The 22,105-nt window shown below is 52.2% G+C and overlaps 1 protein-coding gene across 50 annotated transcripts in view; it reads left to right on the top strand.

The window, feature by feature from the left end:
- The window catches only part of PLEKHA7 (pleckstrin homology domain containing A7), a 198,749-nt gene extending 178,399 nt beyond the window's left edge, over positions 1-20,350 (top strand). For 19 of the 50 annotated variants that reach the window (XM_070274877.1, XM_023646118.2, XM_023646117.2 and 16 more), the window contains 11 exons: positions 1,237-1,345; positions 1,508-1,740; positions 6,239-6,430; positions 6,528-6,645; positions 8,587-8,690; positions 9,249-9,449; positions 12,288-12,446; positions 14,567-14,700; positions 15,151-15,293; positions 16,909-17,019; positions 18,941-20,350. In XM_070274877.1, coding sequence (XP_070130978.1) covers positions 1,237-1,345; positions 1,508-1,740; positions 6,239-6,430; positions 6,528-6,645; positions 8,587-8,690; positions 9,249-9,449; positions 12,288-12,446; positions 14,567-14,700; positions 15,151-15,293; positions 16,909-17,009 — 1,494 coding nt within the window. In that variant the 3' untranslated portion in view covers positions 17,010-17,019; positions 18,941-20,350. The remainder of the gene's footprint in view (positions 1-1,236; positions 1,346-1,507; positions 1,741-6,238; positions 6,431-6,527; positions 6,646-8,586; positions 8,691-9,248; positions 9,450-12,287; positions 12,447-14,566; positions 14,701-15,150; positions 15,294-16,908; positions 17,020-18,940) is intronic. The other 31 variants (XM_070274878.1, XM_023646113.2, XM_070274867.1 and 28 more) reach the window with 9 other exon arrangements.
- The last annotated feature ends 1,755 nt before the right edge of the window (positions 20,351-22,105 follow it).

The raw sequence follows: 22,105 nt of genomic DNA, 5'->3' as shown, positions 1-22,105 counted from the left end.
GAATACTACATCTGATATTTAAACTGCTCTTAAAAGATGCCCGCGGTCCCTTAACCATGGCAGCCCCTGCTCACCTCTTTCCAGCGCCTCTTCCTGTCTGATTTCGGTTGGAACTTGTCTGAGTGTGCATGTCATTATGTAGCCTGGCTCTTTTCCCATTGTACTTTTTAAAAAATAACAGCTGTATCATATAACTCACATACCATAAAATCCGCCCTCTAAAAGTGTACAATTCAGTGGTCTTTAGAATATTTGGAGTTGTGCAACCATCCCCCACAATCCAGTTTATAACATTTTCATCATCCTGAAAAAGAAACCCTGTACCCAGTGACAGTCACTCCCCGTCTCCACCCCCAGCTGCCCACCCCTGCTCTAGCCAACCGCTAATCTTTCTGTCCTTACGCATTTACCTATTCTGGACATTTTATATAAATGGAATCTTACAATATGTGGCCTTTTGTGTCGGACTTCTTTCACAGAGGATCATGGTTTCCAGGCTCTTCCATGGTGTATAGTACTTCATCCCTTTTATGGGCAAATAATATTCCCCACCGTACTCTTAACTAAGCCTCAAATCTCTTGGATCAGCTTTATCCTTTGAGAAATGCTCTTTAGATTCTCGGGATGGCATGACCTCTAGTCGGTGCCTTCTCTTCCCTTCTGCCATGGTTTCCTAAGACCGTCTATTTTTTTAAATTGTGATAAAATATACATAACATAAAATTTACCCACCTTAACCATTTTCAAAGGTAGTGTTAAGTAAATTCAGTAGTGTTAAGTAAATTCACATTGTTGTGCACCCAGTCTCCACAACTGTTTGTTCATCTTGCAAAACTGAAACTCTGTACACATTAAACAACAATCCCCATGGCCCCACCCCTGCCCTCACCCCGCCTCTGGGAACCACTCTCCTATCTGACTTTCACTACTCTAGACACCTCATTTAAGTGGAATCTACAGTATTTAAGGCAGTCTACTTTTAAGTTAGCTGGAAATAGGCAAAGTGGACTGGCGAGGGCTCCTCTGAAATGTCTCCCCCAGATCCTGGGCATTTTCCCTGTCTGCGCTTCCCTCTGATGCTGCGAAGCAGTCTTGGCTCTAGCCCTGGTGAGGTTTCCAAAGGGGATGCTGCCCCCCAGGGTGAGGGGCGCTGTCTGAAATGCCAGTGTAAGTCCTAATAAGAAACTTCTGGTAAGGAGTTAAGAAGGAAATGAACCACCACTTTGTCTTCCCCAGGAGAAATCACAGATACAGAAGGATCTCTGGAGGATTGAAGACGTCATCGCAGGCCTGAGTGCAAATAAAGAGAACTTCAGAATCTTGGTGGAATCAGTCAAAAATCCTGGTGAGTGTGCCATCTTCCTGGGGGTGGGAGTGCTGGAGGCCAGTGCCCAGGTGGGTGGGATGGGCTTGGGGGCAGCTGGGTCTCCAGGCCCTGTCACTCCTCTTGTCCTTGGAGGAGGAGGGTCCTTGTTCATCCCATCGTGTGTTTCGTCCCCACCCCTAGAGAGGAAGACGGTGCCTTTGTTAACTCACCCGCCTGTGCCTTCACTCTCAACCTCGACCACAGAGACCAAGCCACCCCCGCAGCCCAGCCCTCCCACCAGCCCTGTGCGGACCCCTCTGGAGGTCCGACTCTTCCCCCAACTGCAGACCTACATGCCCTACCGACCTCATCCGCCCCAGCTGAGGAAAGTGACGTCCCCCCTCCAGTCACCCACCAAGACAAAGCCCAAAGTAGTAAGTATTGATGACCTAGAGCTGAGCCGTCATCCCTCTCCACCAGATGATTATCCCTCTGTCCCCAGGTCAGCCTCTCTTGGGAGAGAAGCTTCTGGGGAAACTTGAGTAGAAGGAACCAGCCTGAGTCCTGAGGGAGTCCTGAGCCATGAGTGATTAAGGAGTGGTAGGGCCCTGCCATTGTGCCTTAGGCCCCCAGAACTGGAAGGGCCCTTAGGGATGGTCTAGTCCAGCCCTCCTGTTATGCAGTTGGGAAAACTTCGGCCCACCAAGAGGAAGTGACTGTGCTGAGTCTGTGAACTCTGTGCTCTGCACGGTGCCGAGAGGCGTGTGCTGCCCCGTGCAGGGCTGTGTGCAAACCTGCTTACACAGGCCTGTGGGCGATGGGCTCTTTCAGCAGAAGAGTATCCTTCCCTTCGCTTGCAGTTGAGCACTCTGCTGGGTTGTGGGACACATTTTCTTCACAATAATCGCATGGAGTATAGACAGGAGGGTCAGTGTCCCCACCCCACAGATAAGAGAACTGAGGCCCAGAGGTGTTACGATTTGCTTCAGGTCTCCATGTTAGTTAGTTGATGCAGTCCACATCACCTGACCCTTCTCTGTGCCATCTGCCTCTAATTGGGCCGTCAGCCCAGGTCCTCAGGTCACAGCTGTGGCCCTGTGGTTGCCTGGGCCAACACCTTGGCTTGCCTGGCGTAGAGAGGGGCAAGCCTTTGGCAGAGTCTGGGAGCACAGGAGACTAAGGAAATAGGAGCTGTGTTCAGGTACTTTGACAGTTCCTGTCTCCAGGGCCAGGCCAGCCTTGGCTGGAGAACACAAGGGGTCTGGTCCAAGTGACAGGGAAGTCATAGCAGAGGGGACCTTGGAATGGGGACCTCCAGGTCTTTGCCAATAAAGGCTTAGAGGAGCTTTGCCTGGACACCATGTGTGCCTAGGACCTCTGACAAGGTTGGTGCTCAGCGCTGGGTGAAACGCACGTGTTCCCATATCCAGCTCCTCCCTGCCCACCTGCTTCCAGCCACAGCCCAGGCCCCAGAGCTGGAAGACAGGTGCCGGGACCCAGAGTCATTGTGAATTTCTTCATCTTGAGATCTCCTTCCCAATCCCAGATGTAAGAGGGTGGGGCACCAGCGGCCAAACAGGAGGCAGGAAAATAGCAAAACAGCAAGAATGGCTGGGGCAGATGCTGCTGACATAGGGCAAAATGCCCTGCCAGCCGGGACAAGCAGCAGAGGGAAAAGGTGCCAGCCTGGGAGCTGGGCCGCCTGGATCCCAGTGCTGTTCTCTCACCGGCTCCTTAGCAAGACCCGTCCCCTCTCTGAGCCTCCTCAGTTTGCTCTTGTGCAGAACAAGCAGCTTGGAACAGAGGACGACAGGGGCTCCTCTTCACAGCTTGTCCTCTGTGGCTCCAGACCGGGCTCTTCAGCTTGGTTCAGTCAGCATCAGGGTCACCAGGGGGGTCTTCTCTCCCCTCCTTCTAGTAACGTATGTGTGCTCACCAGTTTTACCATATTTTTGTTGTTTGCTCATTTAAAATTTATATTTGTGAAAACAGTGCTATTCATCCTGAAATTAATATAAAATATGAGTATATAATTTAAGAAATAATAATAAAGAGACCACCCATGTTTTACCAACACCCAAACCAAGAAATGGAACTTTGCCAGCAACCAGAAGCCCTCAGGCATGTCAATCCCTTCCCGGTGCAGGCCCTGTCTTTTTTTTCTTCCTTGCATTTTATTAAGACATAATTGACGGCACTGTATAAGTTTAAGATGTACAGCATAATGACTTAATTTACATATATTGTGAAATGATTACCACAATAAGTTAACATTCATCATCTCATATGGATACGAAAAAAAGGAAAAAAAGTTTTTTTCTTTGTGATGAGAACTCTTAGGCTCTACTGTCTTAACAACTTTCCCATATTTCATACAGCAGTGTTAGCTGTAGTCATGTTGTACATTACATCCCTACTACTTGTTTATCTTATAACCGGAAGTTTGTACCTTCTGACCACCTTCCTCCAGTTCCCCTGCCTCCTACCCTCTGCCTTTGATAACAAGTCTGATCTCTTTTTATTGAAGTTTTTGTTTCTTTGTTTTTTGTTTTTTTCTTTTTTAAGATCACACATATGGGGCCAGCCTGGTGGTATAGTGGTTAAGTTCACGTGCTCCACTTTGGTGGCCCAGGGTTCGCAGGTTCAGATCCCAGGCGTGGACCTACATGCTGCTTGTCGAGCCATGCCATGGCAGCATCCCGTCTACAAAACAGAGGAGGATTGGCAAAGGATGTTAGCTCAGGGCCAGCCAATCTTCGTCACCAAAAAAAAAAAAAAAATTCCACATATAAGTGAGGTCATACAGTATTGTCTTTCTCTGTGTGTTGACATTTCACTTAGCATAATGCCTCAAGGTCCATCCACATTGTTGCAGATAGTAGGATTTCCTTCTTTTTATGACTGAATAATATTCCATTGTATATACACCACATCATCTTTATCCATTCATCTCTTGATGGACAATTAGGTCATTGCCATGTCTCAGCTGTTGTGGATAGTGCTCCTGTGACATTGGGGTGCAGATATCTCTTCCACATAGCATTTTTGTTTCCTTCGGATATATTCCCAGAAGTAGAATTGCTGGGTGATATGGTATTTCTATTTTTAATTTTTTAAGGAACTTCCATAGTGGCTGCACCAGTGTAGGCCCTTACTGGGAGACATAACCACTATCTTGACTTTTTGGATAATTCCCTTTTTTTTCTTTTTTAGTTTTACTATCTATGTTTACATCTCTTAACACTTTCATTTTGCCCATATATAACACAGTCATTGTGCTACATAATGACGTTTTGGTCTGTGGCAAACCACATATACGGTGGTGGTCCCATGAGATTAGTACCATCCAGCCTAGGTGTGTGGTAGGCTCTGCCATCTAGGTTTGGGTACGCACACTCTATGATGTTCACACAATAACAAAATCACCTAACAATGCGCTTCTTGTTGAGACACGTGACTGTGCTGTATTTATTCTTTTACATCTTACGTCTTTTCTTTAACATAATATCTGTGAGATTCATCCACATTGTTGCATGTAGCTATAGTTCTTTCACTTTTTTATTTGGCTTATTTTCTTGAATTTAATGCTATTTACCTTTGTATTAGATAATAACTCAAAGGGTACAAAGTCAAAAGATATAAAAAAGTATATAATAACTGTCTCCCATCCACCCTCTGTCTCCAGACATTCTACTCCCTTTAATCAAGGGCACTCACTGTTTTGTGTTTATCTTTCTGGGGAGCTTTGTAAAAATGTGGTAATTCCATGATCTTGTCAGGGTTGGAAACCGCTGATGCTCAAAGAGCCTAACGTGTATCTTGGGTAGGCAGCTTAACTTTCACACAATAATGAAGTGTGTTTCCTTGGAAGAATGCTGATAAACCTTTGCAAAGCAAGCTTGCAGCACCCTTTCCTGAATTCCTCAAAATTCTGAAAAACAGAGCAAAATTAGACTAAGAATGGGAGAGTTTAGGAGGCAGGAGGCTCCATGGTCGTTTGTCCCAGGAGTGGGTGTTCCTGGCAGTCAGGGGCCAGGCTGTTGGTCTATAGAGAAGCCACAGCCCTCAGAGCATTGTGGACAGGGGGTCTCAAGGAAAATAGTTGCATTCATCGCGACCCAGAGAGTGGGCTGCAGGGTAGGCAGTGATCCGCCCACCCCGACTGCCTGTTCAGTCCCTGAGTCCGGACGGAGGGAGTATTGTGTAAGCAGGCACGTTTCTGATGGGAAGGGCAGCCTGCTGAAGGATCAGGGACTGTGCTGGGACAGGGGCTGCTCAGTCTGAGCACTGTGGAATGGGGTGAGCATTTCTTCTCCAGGTGCGGGGTGGAGGGGGTGCTGTCATAGACTTGTAAACAAGTGCAGAGTTACTGGCCTGCTGCCCCTACGCCACACTCCAGGCATGTGGAGCAAGAACATGGGCCCAGGACACTGAGTCTGGACTTTGTGTAGGTAACACTTTGAAAAATAGAGAATGTGTGAATCAAAGGGAAGAACAGAGATGGAACAAGGGGATTCTCCCTTCTTCACAGGTCAGCTAGGGGAAAGGTTGGTGTCTTTTTTTTTTTTTTTTTTTTTTTGAGGAAGATTAGCCCTGAGCTAACATCTGTTTCCAATCCTCCGCTTTTTGCTGAGGAAGACTGCCTCTCAGCTAACATCTGTGCCTATCTTCCTTTACTTTATACATGGGACGCCTACCACAGCATGGCTTGCCAAGCAGTGCCATGTCCACACCCGGGATCTGAACCTGTGAACCCCAGGCCACCGAAGCGGAACCTGTGCACTTAACCGCTGCGCCACCAGGCCAGCCCCAAGGTTGGCGTCTTTTGGCTAAAGTGGTCTTGCAGTGCACTGCTCTGCCCTTTGGGCCACGACTCAGTGTTCTCCCTCCAGCTCCCTCTCACTGTGCACTGGTTCTGGTTCTTTTTCTGAGCAGGAAGATGAGGCACCACCCAGGCCCCCACTCCCTGAGCTCTACAGCCCAGAGGACCAGCCCCCGGCCGTGCCACCTCTGCCCAGGGAGGCCACCATCATCCGGCACACTTCAGTGAGGGGCCTCAAGCGGCAGTCGGACGAGAGGAAGCGGGACCGGGAGCAAGGGCAGTGTGTGAACGGGGACTCGAGGGTGAGCAGGAAGGAGCCCAGGGGTTGCCCCATTGTGCTAGGGGGAGGGAAGGCGGCTGACGCAGAGCAGATATGGCAGCCTCAGACTCTGCCCACAGGTGGAGCTCCGGTCATATGTGAGTGAGCCTGAGCTGGCGACCTTCAGTGGAGACTTGGCCCCGCCCTCCCTGGGACTCGTGGGATCTGAGAGCAGGTACCAGACGCTGCCAGGCAGAGGTAAGGCGAGACTCTCCATGAGTCTTCCTGGGAACCCCCACCACCACCACACCACTGCTCCCCAACCCTCACCTGGTACCTCGCACTCTTCTGTCTACAGCTGTGGGCCTCAGCATGGGCAGCAGCTGTGAGGGAAGGCCTGTCCTCCTTCCCTCTGGCCCCCATCCTGGTTCTCTTCCTCTTTTATTACATCTGACCCCCAGAACAATGATAATAGCAATTACTGTAAAGCCTGGCACTGTTTTAAGCACTTTATATTCACGTAGTCAATATTCGTAAGAATCCTATGAAGGAAGTACTGTTGTTATCCGCATTTTAGAGATGATAAAACTAAGGCTCAGAGAAATTAAATAACTTGTCAATTAGCCAATAAGTGATGGAGCAAGAATACAATCTCATTGTCCTGGCCCCAGAGCCAGTGCCCCCTGTAGGCTGGGATGTTGGGTGACTGCATCAGCTTGGGCATCTCAGGCCTTCCTGAGGGTTTTTTCCCCTTCTGTGTCACTCTAAGACTCAATGAGTCCTTTCTTTAAACAAACACAGTTTTTTCCTCAATTGGGCCTCCTCATAGCCAAGACCCTCTTCCTTAGAAATCCCCCTAAAGGGAGGCCTCCCAACCTTTCTGCATCTGGGCCTCCTGGAACCCCTGAGCAGGCTGACCACATTCCCTCATCTGATCCTCACCTGATCCTCCTGTCTGCGCCCAGAGGTGGGAGGGCTGCTTCCGCCCGTTGGCCAGGTGCAGAAGCAGGGGGACACAGCCATGGTTCTGACACCTGCGGGGTTATGTGACTCCCAGCCCACTGCACTGTCTAGGCCTGAGCTGGTCCCTGGAGGGTGTGGGCTCTGGATTTTGCTGAGCTGAGCCTCAGCAACCCTTGGCACTACAGCCGGGGGCCCTATTCCCTTCCTTCATTACAGCCTAGAGGTGTTTATCGATGGCAATATTAGTGGCATCCTGGGCAGGACAGTTCTTTGTTGCTCAGGATTCTCTGGGCATTCCAGGACGTTGGCCATTCTTTTTCCCATTTGCTAAATGCTTGTGATGTCCTCAGTCAGTGTGTTGCCCGTTTCCAGATGTCAGGGACCACCCTTGGTAAGAATCGCTGCTAGTGGAGAAAGCTCAGGCTGTGGTACCAGCCCGGGTGAGATGATTCCTCTAAGTCATAGGACCCAGTCATGGGAAGCACATGATCAACCATGCTCCTGCCATGTGACCTTAGACAAGTTTCTTAACCTCTCTGAACCTCTCTGAGACTTACGTTGTGCCCCACTACAATGGTCAGGTAATGCTTACATTGTAGGGCTAGTGGGACAAAAATCTCTATAAAACACCTAACACAGTGCCTGCCTGTTACATAGTAAGTGCTCAGTAAATGTTTGGTACCTTCTTTCATTTGTTCTTTCGTTCAGTCAGTTGGTCAAGCAGGCATTGTTGAATTTGCAGTCTAGTTGGACGGGTATGTTGACACTGTGGTGGTCAGTGCAGTAACCAGTAAATATACTGGGGATATAGGAGATAACTGGTACTACCTGGGGCATTTCAGAAGCCTTCAGAAGCCACAGGCAGGACATCTGAGTTGGGTCACGCAGGATGCATAGGGGTTCATCGGGAAGAAAGGGTAAAGGGGATTCCTACCCCTCCATCCCTTCCACTTGCCGAGTAGCCCAGGTCTTGTGCAGGTGAGGGAAGACTAGGGTAGTCCACAGATCTGCAGGGACACTGTCCCCCACTGGGGACAGAGGGCAGCCCTGGGCTGGCCCCTCACCCTCTACCCAGGGCCTTGCTTTTCCAGGCCCTAGGGAGGAAGAAGAGGAAGAAGAGTGGGTTGTTGGCTGGGCCCTGGTGGTCCCCTCACAGGAGTGGGAGGTGACTGGGGAGAGGCTGCTGGCTTGTCCACCCTACCACAAATATACTTGCGTTTCTCTTTCCTCACTAAGGGCTTTCAGGGTCCACGTCAAGGCTCCAGCAGTCATCCACCATTGCTCCCTACGTCACGCTCCGGCGGGGTCTCGATGCAGAAAGCGGCAAGGTGACCTTCCCTGTGAGTGGCCTTGAGAAGTTCTCGAGGAGCTTGCTGCTCCCTCATGCACAGAGGAAAGGGCTCTAAGGTGGACGGTGACTGGCTGTCCTGTGGGCCCTGGGGATGGCCTTTCAGGTGACCTCAGCCCCTCCTGAGCTCAGAGTCCTTGTCACCATGTGTTCAGTGATGCCTTCCCCACTGCCCACCAAGAGGGGCATCACACTGCCTCTCTATTTCCCGTGCCTCTGCCCTCCTCTTCAGCCTGTCTGGCACGCTGAGTTCTGGCCCATCATGTGCTACATGTGTGCCCAGTTGGGCTGGCCTGGGCCTCACTGTCTGCATCTACAGAATGGGTGCTGCCATGGGGAGCAGGGTACCAAGAGTATCATGTCCATGAGTGTGCTTAGAGGAAGTGGTTCTCTGTGGCCAAGAGGAGCCCAGCTAGAGAGTGTGTGTGTGTGTGTGTGTGTGTGTATGAGAGAGAGAGAGAGGCAAAGAACGGGAATGAAGCAGGCAGCTTGGCTCCTTCTGTGTGCCCAGCCCAGCGACTCTGTCTGTTTCTTCCCCTCCTCTCCTCAGAGACCCAAGAGTGCCTTGGAGCGCCTGTACTCAGGGGACCACCAGCGGGGCAAGATGAGTGCGGAGGAGCAGCTCGAGCGCATGAAGCGGCACCAGAAGGCCCTGGTTCGGGAGCGGAAGAGGACGCTGAGCCAAGGAGAGAGGACGGGTCTGCCCTCGTCCCGCTACCTCAGCCAACCGCTCCCTGGAGATCTCGGCTCAGTATGTTAGGAGGGTCCAGGCAGGCGGGGCCGGGACAGGGAGCAGAGCATCCCTGAGTCTCCCAAACACAAGCATGTCATGCCACCCCTGAGAGAGTGGGCCGTTGACCTAGGTGGGTCAGAGAACACCCCACGGGCTGCTTGCCCACAGCCCAGGCCACCTGTGTGACCTGGTCAGAGAGTGATGCAGAACCAGAGCAGGAGTGAGGATGTGATGGCAGGAACCCAGGAGCAGAGAAAATGCTTGAAGTCAGCCGTCCGAGCTGAGCCTGAGAGAGGCCTTTGTAGGCCTTCAGAGGTCTCAGCTGAATCGAGGTCTTGGGAGGACAGGGATCGAGAAGTGGAGGAGGAAGAAGGTGATGTGATTTGATGAGGAATGCAAGCCAACCAGCCTCCCAAACTTCAAGCGGGTGCCCTGTGGGGCAGCTGAGCACAGGGTGGTGCCGCACAACTCTGAAGGCTGTGCTCTCCCCACAGCTTGTGGTGCTGACAGGCCTCACGGTGCCCCGGGAGAGCCAGGGAATCTGCTGCCCCCTGGTGGTGCTTCCAGGCTCTGCACCCTGCCCACAGTCGCCTTAGGTCCCTTTTGGAAACATTGCCTGTGACTTCCCTTGTTGTTTGAAATCCAGTGTTTCCTGCGACCTCTAGCCTGACTGTTCTTTCCCTAATTCATTGCACAAGCTCTTTTGCTTTTAGTATTACCGCTCATTGCCTCTCTAATCCTGCCTGATTGTGTTTACAGAAGCTTCTAATTTGCATTGAACATTTTCTAACTGGCCTGTGCTCTGTTACCAGGCTTATAATACAGCTCTTGTCTCCGTGGCCTAGCAAGCACTCCCATGTGTGACTCACCTTTCTGCTGCCCCCTTCATGCAGGCCTACTGACTCATAATTTACACATCCCCAAAGCTGCCCAAGGCTGAGCCAGCCTGCTGTCTGAGGGCTGTGGTCACTGGCAGAGGTCTGGGCATTATGAATTTTCAAAGTCCATGCCTTACGCCTGGACAGTGGACACAGGCTTCAGAGACTGCACGTTTGAGTAAATTCTACCAAGTCTAAGCTGGTTCGGTTTTAATTCCTCCAGTCCCATTGCACAATTTCTTATGGAGAACTTTTTGTTTCTAGTATTTAATACCTTGAATGATCTGTAAGATATACTATGTTCTGTATTCAGAGGTCCTCTGCAGCTGTTAGCTCAGACACCAAAGGGGTAAGACCCAGGATACTCATCCTGAAACGCTGCAAAGCCAATAACTTTTAAACTTTATGAGCAAATGTCGTATGGGGTAACACTGACCTTTTATAATCTGATGTCTCAATGTAGAAAGATTATCTAAAACTCGTAACTTGAATACTTTGTAATTTTTTTCTTAAAACAGACTTGTGTAAGTCTCTGCATCAACGCCAATAAACGTGTTGCTTAATGATGATGGATTGGCGTGGTTCTTCCCCAGGATACATCGTAGAGTCTAGTGAACTTTTTCTGTTTGTGGAAACAATCAGGCTGGGTTTAAATGAGGACTTGTCTCTATTCGAGCACTCGTGAGCGTGTAAGAAAATGTGCTTTTCTTTGTGAATCATTAAATTAATTTTTCATCCCTGAAACTTCAACTGCCTAATCCTTTCATACTATGCCTGGAAACCGTCACCTAAGAGCGATTACATTGGTCTGGAGTCAGTATCGAGAGCTTGTGCATGAATGGGGGAAATGTGCTGATATGGCTATGGGTTTCGGGCTTTGGGGGGGCTTGAAGGGGTATCACAAACAAGGTGACCGCTTGGGGCTCTGTGAGGTGAATAGGGTGGGAGGGAGGAGGCAACGTGGGATGGAGGAGCATCTGCTTGGCTCCTGCTCAAGAGGAGAGAGACTTTGAGCCTGTTCCCTCCTCTCAACAACCTGCTCAGCATCAGATGCCTGTGAGGACGCAGGCCAGGGTGATTAGGACGGCCACCGTGGAGCCACACAGCTGTGCTTGGATCTTAAAATGGCTGGCTTAGATTTTCCTCCCTGAAGAGACGCTTGTTACAAAGTTGATGCTGAGGAACAGCCTTGGGAATGTATTCGATTTAGTGCTTCAACTTTACATGGCTTCAGTTTTTCTAACTTAAAACACCTGCCTCAAATAGATGCGGTGGTACAGTGGATGCTGTGGTACGCAGCAGTTTATCTGCCCCACTGGCCCCAAGTTGCTCCTGCTTGGACCTCCCAGCCCCACTGTGGGTGCAGTGTCCCCACCTCTAAATGTATCCTGTTGGGAGTACCCGTTAGAGAGGCTCTTGGCTATTCTCTTTGCTTACCAGGGCCTCAAATGGCTTGTTTTTTTTTTTCATTATTCCTGAACTGGGACATATGGCTCCTGAACCAGAAACCCGCCTACGAGTTGTGGGCAACAGAAGGGGCAAATTCTGGAGCTCTGGAGCTGTCTCAGGTTCTGTTTTGAGGTCACCCTCTCAGACCTGGGAGCCTCCTGTATTGCTGGGGGCCATTGTGAGTCTAAAGTCATGCATCTTAGACTTGTGCCCTGGGAGTGCACGTTTGAACTCTCTGGGGGCCCAGATCAGAGAGAGATCAGCACTCTGGAATCAGGCCATGTAAGAGGCACAGAGGCCTCGTTCTCCATTACAGAGAGTTAGAGCACACAGCAGGGACTGTCCGTGTCACAAATCTGCTGCCTTGTTTCAGAGATGAGGTTGAGGTCTGTGGTCACACAGCTTTTTCCTGATGTCCAGAGGCTCATCTTCCCAAGGACCCCAGGGCCTGAAACACCCATCCACATGGGGACCGGAGCGGCCCTTTTAGCAATCAGGACTGCATTTAACCCTCTTGTTCTGTTGCCAGTGGAAGCGTGAGCAGGACTTTGACCTGCAGCTGCTGGAGCGGGCCGTGCAAGGGGAAAGGAAGGACAAGGAGGAGAATGGCTGGTTGAAAGTACAGGCCGTGCCTGTCACTGAGTTGGACCTGGAACCACAGGACTATGACTTGGACATCAGCAGAGAGGTGAGGGCAGGGGCTTCCTTGGTGCCCCCCACCCCCAAGAGGCACAGCCGCTGGGCTCCCAGCCTGATCCACCTTCCCAATGGCACTGGGAGGTGTTGTCCTAAGTAGGGACAAGGCTGAGCTTCAGTGTGGCCCAGGAGAATGGCCGGAGAGCAGCTTAAGCAATAGAAGGAACCCGGGCATTTTGATGCAGGTTCAGATCTCTCTCTCTTTAATTTGGGACAAGTCATTTAACTTCTCTGTGCCTTAGTTTCCTTGACAGTGACATGGATTGTGGTGAGGATTAAGTGACTCAACCTGTCGCCCTGAGGATTGGCAAAGATCAGAAGCCCTGTGCACAGGGCCTGGCACATAGTGGGCACGTGATGATGTAGTTGTGATTGTAGGGAAATGTTCCCTGGGGCACTAGGGGTTGGCTTTGCAACTGGCCAGTCAGGCTGACTTGGGCAATCAGACTGGGAGACAAAGGGGAGCAGGTTTGAAAATCACAGTTGAAATTTCCAGCCATGGCAGAGGCTGTGATCCCTGCATAGTTCTGATCTGAATTCTTCAGGCGCCCTCTGGTGGCTCAAATGCATCATGACCGGGCAGGCCCAGGAAAGCGAGTAACCCCTAGATCTCTACCAACGGGCAGGTCTCTACCCAAGGGAAGAGAGGGAATCGGAGGGTGACAGCCTCGCAGTGTCTCCTCTGGCCTATGTCGTGCCATTTGTAAGCTCTGTCGAGCAGAGTCTCTGGCTGTTTGGTTCAGCTTTGTGCACCGGGCACAGGGCCTGGCACACAGTAGACGCTCTGTAAATGTCTGCTGAATGATGACTGTTGGATGAGGTGCACAGTGACCCGCAGGTATCCCAGGAGCGTTTGTGTGAGGACTCGTCCTGCCCTGATACTGCGTGAGGGGACACACTCTCACCGCCTGAGGGGAGCTCCGTCAGGGTGTAGGCAACTGATGCCCATGGACTTGCCGAGTTCTAGGGTAGCTGGGGCTCCAGGGGCAGACGAGGCCAGTCCTCTGCCCTTAGACCTTCTCCCTTTGGCACCTCTGAAACAGCCAAAGGTCTGTGCCTTCTCAGATTTGCAAAAGAAGCTTCAACACACTATCTTGGCAGTGGAAGTACGTGTTATGGTGTCCTAATTGGCCTGCCAGGCAGTGGAAAATGTCCTTCCTTATCTCTAACCTAAATCCCTCCTGCTACAATGTAATCTGCTTCCTTCCCCTGGATCTGCCCTTGTTGGAAGTAACAGAGAAGAGCTTACTTCTTGCCATCTTTCCCCAGAATGAAAGATGTCCATGGATTTAAATTCGAGTCCAGATTTGCCCTGGGATTGGATTTAGCTTGTTTTTAAAAGCTTCAACCAACCCCGTTTTAGTGCTCTTGTTGTTTGAGGAGGAGAAAATTCCCCGGGGTGTGCAGAAGTTGCCTTTGGCATTCTTAGCTCAAGCGAGATTTCACCAAGCTGAGCTTGCTGCTGGTTTGTGTGGAGACTCGGGGAGCAGTCAGGGCCATTTTCCTCTTGAAAGCAATAGATACAGCACGGCTGCCTCCAGTCTGATCAGAGGAGCTTTTGTAGGGACAGAAAGCATTATCGCTTCCTTTCGTCCACCCACCCAAGGAGTGTTTGCTGAAGGGCTACTAAGAGCCAGGGCCCTGCACTAGACAGCAGAGAGACGAACAGAAAACAAGAGAGAGTCGGAGGGGTGTGGGAAGAGGGTCAGGCAAGGCTTCTGGAAGTGAGGTCGGAAGGATGAGAACGTCACTGGAGCAAAAGGAAGAGCATACCAGGCAGAGGCTGCACACTGGGTCGTTGTGGCTGCAGAGGTTGTAGGGGTCACATTGGAGGTGGCATTAAGGATGATTTCTGTGTGAGGGCTTCTGGCCTAGTTCTTTGGCTCCTCCCTTCCCTTCCCTCAGCCTATAGGAGGGTGTCTGGGATGGTGGAGAGAACTTGCGTCTGGAGTCAGACCCCGACTCCACAGTGGACCACTGTTGTGATCTTAGCAAGTCGGTAACCTCTGTGGGCTCCGTGTGCTTCCTCATGGCCAGGGGACGGGGCGGGGAGCAGGTCTGTAACCCAGAAGTCTCAGTCTTCCCTCCACTGCCTCCTGGTCCTCTCCTCAGCTGTCTAAACCAGAGAAGGTCTCCATCCCCGAGCGTTACGTGGAGCTGGATCCTGAAGAGCCACCCAGCCTTGAGGAGCTGCGGGCGCGGCATCGCAAAGCTGAGAAGATCCGTAACATCCTCGCCCGCTCCAGGTCAGCCCTCGTGCTGCCCACGTCCTGGCAGCCCGCTAGGCCTGACCCCAGGGGGTGGCTCGGGCCGGCTAGGGTGCATGTTTTGCCAGGCCTCCGTCTCAGGGAAGCCCTGCTCATTGGAAGGGCCAGGCTGGCTCTCAGCATGTCACCCACAGATCAGCAAGGAAGCTTGCCTCGGTCATCTGGGGAGTCCTGAAACACTCAGAAGGTCCATCTGGTGTCCCGTGACCCTGGCAAGTGTAGGAAGTGGAGCCGAGCACAGTGGTAAAAAGAACAGAGCCATGGATGTGTGGGGAGAAGCATGTGCACCTTTGTCTAGAGAGAAAGTGCACCATTTTTATCTGATGCCCCCCAAACGGGGCGAGCCTCCAGGCCAGAGAGCCCCTCCTCTCCTGAAGTGGATGCCAGGGGTGGCAAGGGCCCATAGCCTGCTCTCTGGCCCTTCTGCAGCATGTGCAACCTGCAGCCGACATCAGGCCAGGACAGGAACAGCACAGCCGACCTGGACTCGCAGCTGCAGGAGCAGGAGCGCATCATCAACATCTCCTACGCCTTGGCCTCCGAGGCATCCCAGCGCAGCAAGCAGGTGGCAGGTGAGGCCATAGATGCCGGCCTCCAAGGCCGGGTCCCACCCGCTGCTCTTTGGGGCTCGCATCCCAGGATGGTTTGTGAGGGAGTTAGCGGAAAACCAGGTGTCAGGCTTGGGAGTTGGGAGCCAGTGGTGCGTTCTCCTTTCCCGTGAGCACTGCAGGGTGAGCTGGTGGAAGATGAGGGGGGCAGGCGAGGCACTGAGGGAACCGGAGCGCAGAAGTGTCAGAGGAAAGGGGTCTGGGAGAGGGTGTCTCTAGCTCATTCTTAAATCTGGGAGTGGTGCTGCTGTTCAGCTTTCTCTGGGATTGCAAGTTAAGAACAGGTTTTTCAGGCCCCCAAGCCAAGGGGCCAGGGCTAAGATTTGTGGCCTCATGAAGAAGGGGGCAGGAAAGCCGTTGGTGCTTGAATTTCTTGCTGGGGCAAGGCATGGGGGGCCCCTCTCGCCCTCCCTGTGACCCCTGCTTTGGTCAGCAAATCAAAGCCACTGTGCACCTTATCAGAGTGACCTGTGCCCAAAAACTAGACTTGGGAAGTGGGACTTTGCTGGTCAGTGGGAAAAAAAATACCACAAATGGAAGGGGGTATATGTGTGTGCGTGTGTACGTGTGTATGTCTGTACATGTGTGCCTGTGTAAAAAGGCTTTCTCTCCCAGCCAGGAAAGAGACTCGTGGCTGCTCCCTCTGCCCACATCTCCCCCACCTCTGTGTGCCCTCACAGTTCACTGGCACTGTTTCTCCCCAGAGGAAGCGGCCACTGTGTGTCTAGGAGGTGCCCTTGGCCAGAGGTGCTCTAGGCCTTCTGGGGAGAGAGAGGTCAGAGAGCCTGAAATGGTGTCACATTCCCCACCAAGCCTCCAACTCTGGCCAAAGGGTCTAGAAATGACCAAGGGTGGGGCCTACAGAGCCCTGAGGTAACTGGCCTTGCGGGGCAGGGGTGGGGGGGGTCTAGTCTAGGGAGCAGAGCTTTATCCTCACCTCAGGAAGCCACGGGAATGACTGAGGACAAGGGGAGGCCTGTTCTCTGTCCCCACGTCCTGATCCTGCAGAGTCTCCGAAGCCCCTACTGACCTGACTCCCTGCGAGGACGTGCTGAGTGGGCTGAGAGGTGGTCAGTGTGGCGTCCTGTGACTGGGGATACTGTAGATGGCTCACCCAGACCCTGCCTCCTGATGATCTTGGGGGCTCCCTACGACCCATCTCAGCAACTTCTGAGCTGCTGCCCATGTCGAGGGTTCCAGCAGGGGCTACTCACCACCATGAAGCGCCTCCTGTCCGGCCTGTGCTTGCTCTACTATGTGGACCTCCGGTCCTTGGCCCCCTCAGTGCCAGCGGGCAGCGTGCCCCGGACCTGAGCTCTGCGTTCGGTTAGCAGGGCCTCCTTCACTCCCCTTGCTGCAGCCTGTCTTCACTCTTGTTCCCTCTTTCCATCTCAAAGACAGCTGGGAACTGCAGGCCAGTCCCAGCCAGCACCCCCCAGGGCCCATGGATGTGCCCCCCAAGCCCAGGCCATTAGTGGTGGGCAGCAGGGCCCACCCCAGCCCTGTCCAGTGGGGCATCTGGTGCTGTGGGAGCGGACGAGGAGCTAACACACCGCTTAATTCCTGTGTGCCCGTCTAGCGCAGCAGCTGGCCCTCCTCCCGCCTAAAGCCCCCCTGTCCTCCAGGACGGTGCCACCTTACCCCCCCTTAAGCAACGGACTCCACTACACCTTTGTCTAACACCTTCCAAGTAAGAGCCCTGCCTGGCGTGCCCCCCCCCCCCAGTGCTGAGCATGCCTGCCCCTCGCTGCCGAGGCATTGCAGTGCCGCCTGCTGACGCTTCCTTCTGCTGGCAACGCCGCCGCTGGGGAGACCACCTGGGTTGCTAGGCAGGTGGGACTGATGTTTCTTAGGGACTCAATCCCCAGTGGCTCGAATACAATAGAGACTGTGTGATCCGAGCCCCCAGCCTCCCTGAAATCTCAGGACCAGAACTGTGCCCCTCCCCACCCTGCTCTCCTGCCTGTGGACCAGCACAGGCCACTCGGCCAGCCTGGGGTCGGGGGATTGGGGAGGAAGAGTTAGATCTCGGCCTCCCAGGGCTTTGGCCAAAGAAACCAAAGAACTAGAGACTGGAAAAAGTCCAGTTTTACAGATAGGGGAACTGGGGCCCAGTGAGGGGGTGGGGGCTCACTCCAGGTCACACAGAATGGGGGTCACAGCAAGGACTAGGACTGCCTTGTAGTCACTTGAGCACCTTAGGAGGGAGAAGAAGGGAAGCTTCAGGGGCAGTCTGCCCAGAGCAATGTGAAATTGGCCCACAACCACTCAGAATGTTCCAGCACCACCCCTCTCAGTCCTCCCCATGTGAGCATTTAGTGAAGAGAAGCAGCATGGGATTAGAGAAGAGCACTGGACTAGGAGTCAGGAGGCCCGACGTCTGGTCCAGTCTTGTGGTGGGTTCTTGGCCTGGGCCTGTGGCTTCTGGGCCCAGTTGCCTCACCTGGACAGCGGGGCTCAAATCAGCAATCTTTTCCCTGATGTTCCATCTCACTAGCATTTTGTAGCATTTGTAGCATTTGTCTTTGTTTTACATACACTTACGGGTACCATTGTTGGGTGCCTGCCGTGTGCCAGGCACTGTGCTAAGCATCTCATCTGATCCACACAACAACCCTATGAAGATATTCACCCCCATATTACAGGTGAGGAAATGAAGCTCAGAGAGCTTGAGGGACTTGCCCAAGGAGTCACAGCTTGTGTCAGAGCCACAGTTTAAGCCCCTCCAGTACGAGTTCAGAGCCTTTGTTCTCCGTCACCACTCATGGACTCCTCTGGGCCACCCTCAGGGGCTCTAGGCGTTTGAAGAAGGGAGTGAAGTGAGGATGGAGAGCTCATGCATTGGGGGTGAGGGGCATGGTTTTCAGTAGGTGTCCCACAGCCTTGGAGCGGTCCGCATGCCCCACCAGCCTGAGGGTGGAAGGAAGAGTCGCCCTGCGTGGGCCAGCCTCTCCAGAGGTGTGGAGTAGAGACCCTGTGACCGAAGAGTCACAGGGAAATGTTCCAGCCAGGGCCTGCTGGGGCCCCAGTAGGGTGTGTGGTTTTCTCCTGGAGATCTAAGTGTGGTTACATCCCCCAGGCCACAGAGAGGCAGGAGACAGGCTCTGTTCCTCCTGGCTTTCAGTGGCCCCGTGGCTGTGCGATAACCTTTTAATGCTCTTTTCAAGGCACATCCACATTTCCTCCTCATTAGGAGGTGAGTATGATCATCTCATTTTTCGATTAAAAACCAAGGCCCCTGGAGGCTGAGAGAGTTATCCAGAAGTGTCTCAGTGAATGAGGGCAGAGCTGGAACTGGTCACCAGAGTCCTCTTTGATCAGGCCTTTTGCCCTATCAGAGCAGGGACCCAATCTAGGGGCCAGCATGTGTCTGATGAACTTCCCAGAAGTGCTGAGGGCGGCGGGAAGGTGGGGCCAAGTGCTGTGAGTCCTAGAAGCTGAGGGTCCCCCAGCAGCGGCCACATTGCCCCAGTTCCCTGCTCTGCTGCTCTCTGTCTGTCAGCCTGTCTGCCATTCCCTGTCACATGTGTGCACGGACATGCCCACCGCCTGCTCCCCAGATGCAGGCAGGGTCCTGCCAGCCTCTCATTGTCTCCTGTGCTTTTTGCCAGCCCAGGCAGTGACTGACCCATGACCCAGCCTGCAGAGAAGTCTGGAGCCAGGGGCCAAGTGGAACCAGCTTCCTCCGAGAAGATGGACTTTTCTTCCCCCAAGGAAACCCCTTCCAGCTAAGCAGGGGTTCTGGCTGGAGAAAGGAACAGCCCACAGCTGTGAGGCATTCACCATAGGGCTAGGTCCTAACACCCGCAAACTTGTTTTAGTTCAAAATCCTTTTTACATATGACAGAGGCACTTTTGATAACACACTGTAAAATACTGATACTGTATTTTAGAATCAGAATGTATTTTATAATGTTCACCTCAAGGGCTGAGTGGCTGGAAAGGTGAGGATGCAGGATTTTGGAGCTGCACATACAGATCCAGGTACCATTTGGGTGGTAGGTGTGGGTGGGGGGAGGGGCAGGCCAAGCAGAGACCAGTCAGCATCCGCTGAACTCAGGTGAAGGTTGGATTTGAGAATGTGCTTCCAGTGGATTCCAGCGTTAGGCTCTTTGGTGTGCTGTAGGGGCAAGAGGGGCCCTGGGCTGCAGAGATCAGCCGTCCCTGACCTGGCCTGATGACCAGCTCTGGAGAGTGAAACTCCCCCAGGCTAGCATGCGGAGCCCCACTCTGTGCCTTGACCCCGGGCTTGGTTCAGGGGCAACAGTGTGTTCAAGAGCTTTGGCTCCCGACTCACCCATGAGGTTCTCTCAGCAAAGGGCTCTTCTCAGAAGGAAAACACTTGGCTTAAACTTTTAAAAATATGCTTTAAATGCAGAAAAGGTGAGAGGAAGCACCTTTTGTTGTATCGTAAGCAATAAGCTCCACACTGGCTGGCATCTGCCCACAGCTCCCTGACTCCATACTAGGCTGTGATAGCAATCCTGGGATCTGTGCTGCCTGCCCTGGAGAACCGAGGTCCGCTTCCTAGGACTTGGTCTGGCGGCAGGAGGGCAGGCAGGTGCCCCCACCATTCCTGGTGGCTGGCAGCCAGCAGGACCACGATGACAGGACTGTGACCTGACTTCCAGCCCAAAATGAGGAGGGGGCTGCCACCCCAGGCCCAGTGTTTGTGGCCCTTTATTTAAGTCATGAGATCATGATAGTCTGCATATAGAAAATGAGGTTTAAAAGGAAAAAAAACTCCATTGGGTGGAGCCACACTTTAAATGAAAATTTGTCTTTGACTCTGGTCAGAAAAAATATCTTGAATATATTTAGAAGTTGCCGTCTATTTTTAACTAACTCCATATGCTGCCAGTATCGACTTCATGACATTTGCCAAAATAAGATTTTATTTTTGCCTTTATAAGATTTTGTTGGAAAAAATGAAATGAATATTTTGCAAGAAAAAGTTAATTTAAATAAAGGTGTAATGGTTTGCAAAAAAATGTGATGTACAGATTAAAATATTAACCTGATACGCTTCCTGCTTCTTGCTGGCTGTATTCTCCTGAGTGGGCTGTTAGTTTTTTTCCCATTTCTTTGAGAAGTCCCCACTGTCAGCTCTTGATCCTGTTCGAGTTCACCTATGAGAACTTTTTCCTGAGGACAGTTCCTTGACACTTGACCGACTTCAGAAGGGGAATAAGGCCTGTGCTCCTGGCCCTGGGTTTGGCTTCGGCAGCTGCTCAGGGTGGCCCCCCGGCCCCACCCGTCCCTGTGGTGGAGCCTCCGGGCTGCGGACTCCCGTGTGGGCTGGTTTGGCAGGCGGACTGCAATCCAAGATAGCAGGAGGGGCGCCACGGGCCCCCTTCCAACCCACACGCCACCAGCTCCTTCCAATGAGGTGGGTTAGTGATGGACCGTTGCAAACTGGATTTGTGTTTAATTCATTTTGACTTGTGATGTAGGCTTAAAACAGAAGGCAAGAGGCCCGTTCAGTTTAGGGATGTGTATGTTTCCAAGTTGTTATGGCAGTTTTTCTTTCTTGCCAAGAAGAGCACCCGAGGTTTAGAGTAACTTTCCAACTATTTAAACTGGGGAAAATAGATTCCAAGGTATTCCGAACAGGGGACACTGCTGCTTTTTTAGCTACTGATCTCTTTTTTGAATTTTCAAATAAAAGATGCACCCCGGTTTTGAGCATTGCTTGGAGATAATCTCTACAGCAGATGAGAGTAGGGGTCGGGGGCGGATTCCTCCATAACTGAGTGCAAAGGCAAAACAAGGAACGGAGGCAACACCCCACAGGGAGACCGTCTGTAGGCATTTTCTCAGTGGAAACGTGTCAGTGGTTTTTTACTGTTGGTCTCAGTCCCTGTTTCACGCGCACAGCCCGATGTCTGAGGGAACATGGTGCCTCTCACTGTTCTCTCAGCACCAGCAGGGTGGAGGGGGAGCTGTTCTGGAAGGATCGTGACCCAAATTTCAGTCTGCAGAGAATGTGACACGCCCTCAGCTCAGACCCCATGAGGAGACGTGCAGTTTGGAGAAGGCACGCTCCAGCTGCATCCCGTGTAAGAGGCAGAATGGCCCAGCCCCCTTCTCTACCCCCTCGAAAGGGCTCTTGTTACCTGAGCTAAGATGGGGCCGTCCATGAAAGTAACGGCTGGCCAGGGACCCTCCTGATGGAGACCAGTCTGGGAAACTGCATGTGGCCCAATGATTCCAGCTTCGCTTCTTTACAGGGGACCACAGGACCTGAGCAGAGTTTGAAACGATGGGATTGCGGTTGACAAAGGGGACATGAGTGGGCTTCTCCTGCTTCTGTTTGCTGACATGCTGAGTTTTAACTCTAACCTGGGCCCAGGTTGAGCCCAGGATATCTTATCTAATCTTAGCAAGAACCAATGAGAATATTTAAGCATCTGGTATGAAACAGGAGCTGAGAATAAAATCTTTTCCTAATCCCCGTGGGAGCCTCCCGAACTGCCCAGAGTCTCAGCATGTCCAGGGCCTCGTTTCCATGATTAAAGTTGAGATGTATGTGCATTTGTGAATGTACGTGAAGTCGATGGACACAGACTGATGGAGGTGCTGGAAACGAGCATTTTCTTTGCTCCCCATCATTCATTTTTCTGCCTGCCTTGACGTCTGGCTCTGGGGTGGAAACTGCCCTTTCCTCCTTCCCTTCCCTCAACTCCCTTGGCTGCCTTCAGTTAAGCTGGGTTCTCCAGAATTTTCTTGGCTATTGTAGGTCGTAGCCCAAGGCCAGGGAAGCCCCTATTTGCCAA

The sequence above is a fragment of the Equus caballus genome, chromosome 7, assembly GCF_041296265.1.
Source record: "Equus caballus isolate H_3958 breed thoroughbred chromosome 7, TB-T2T, whole genome shotgun sequence".
Lineage (NCBI taxonomy): Eukaryota > Metazoa > Chordata > Mammalia > Perissodactyla > Equidae > Equus > Equus caballus.
This window is presented reverse-complemented; position numbering and strand designations above follow the sequence as displayed.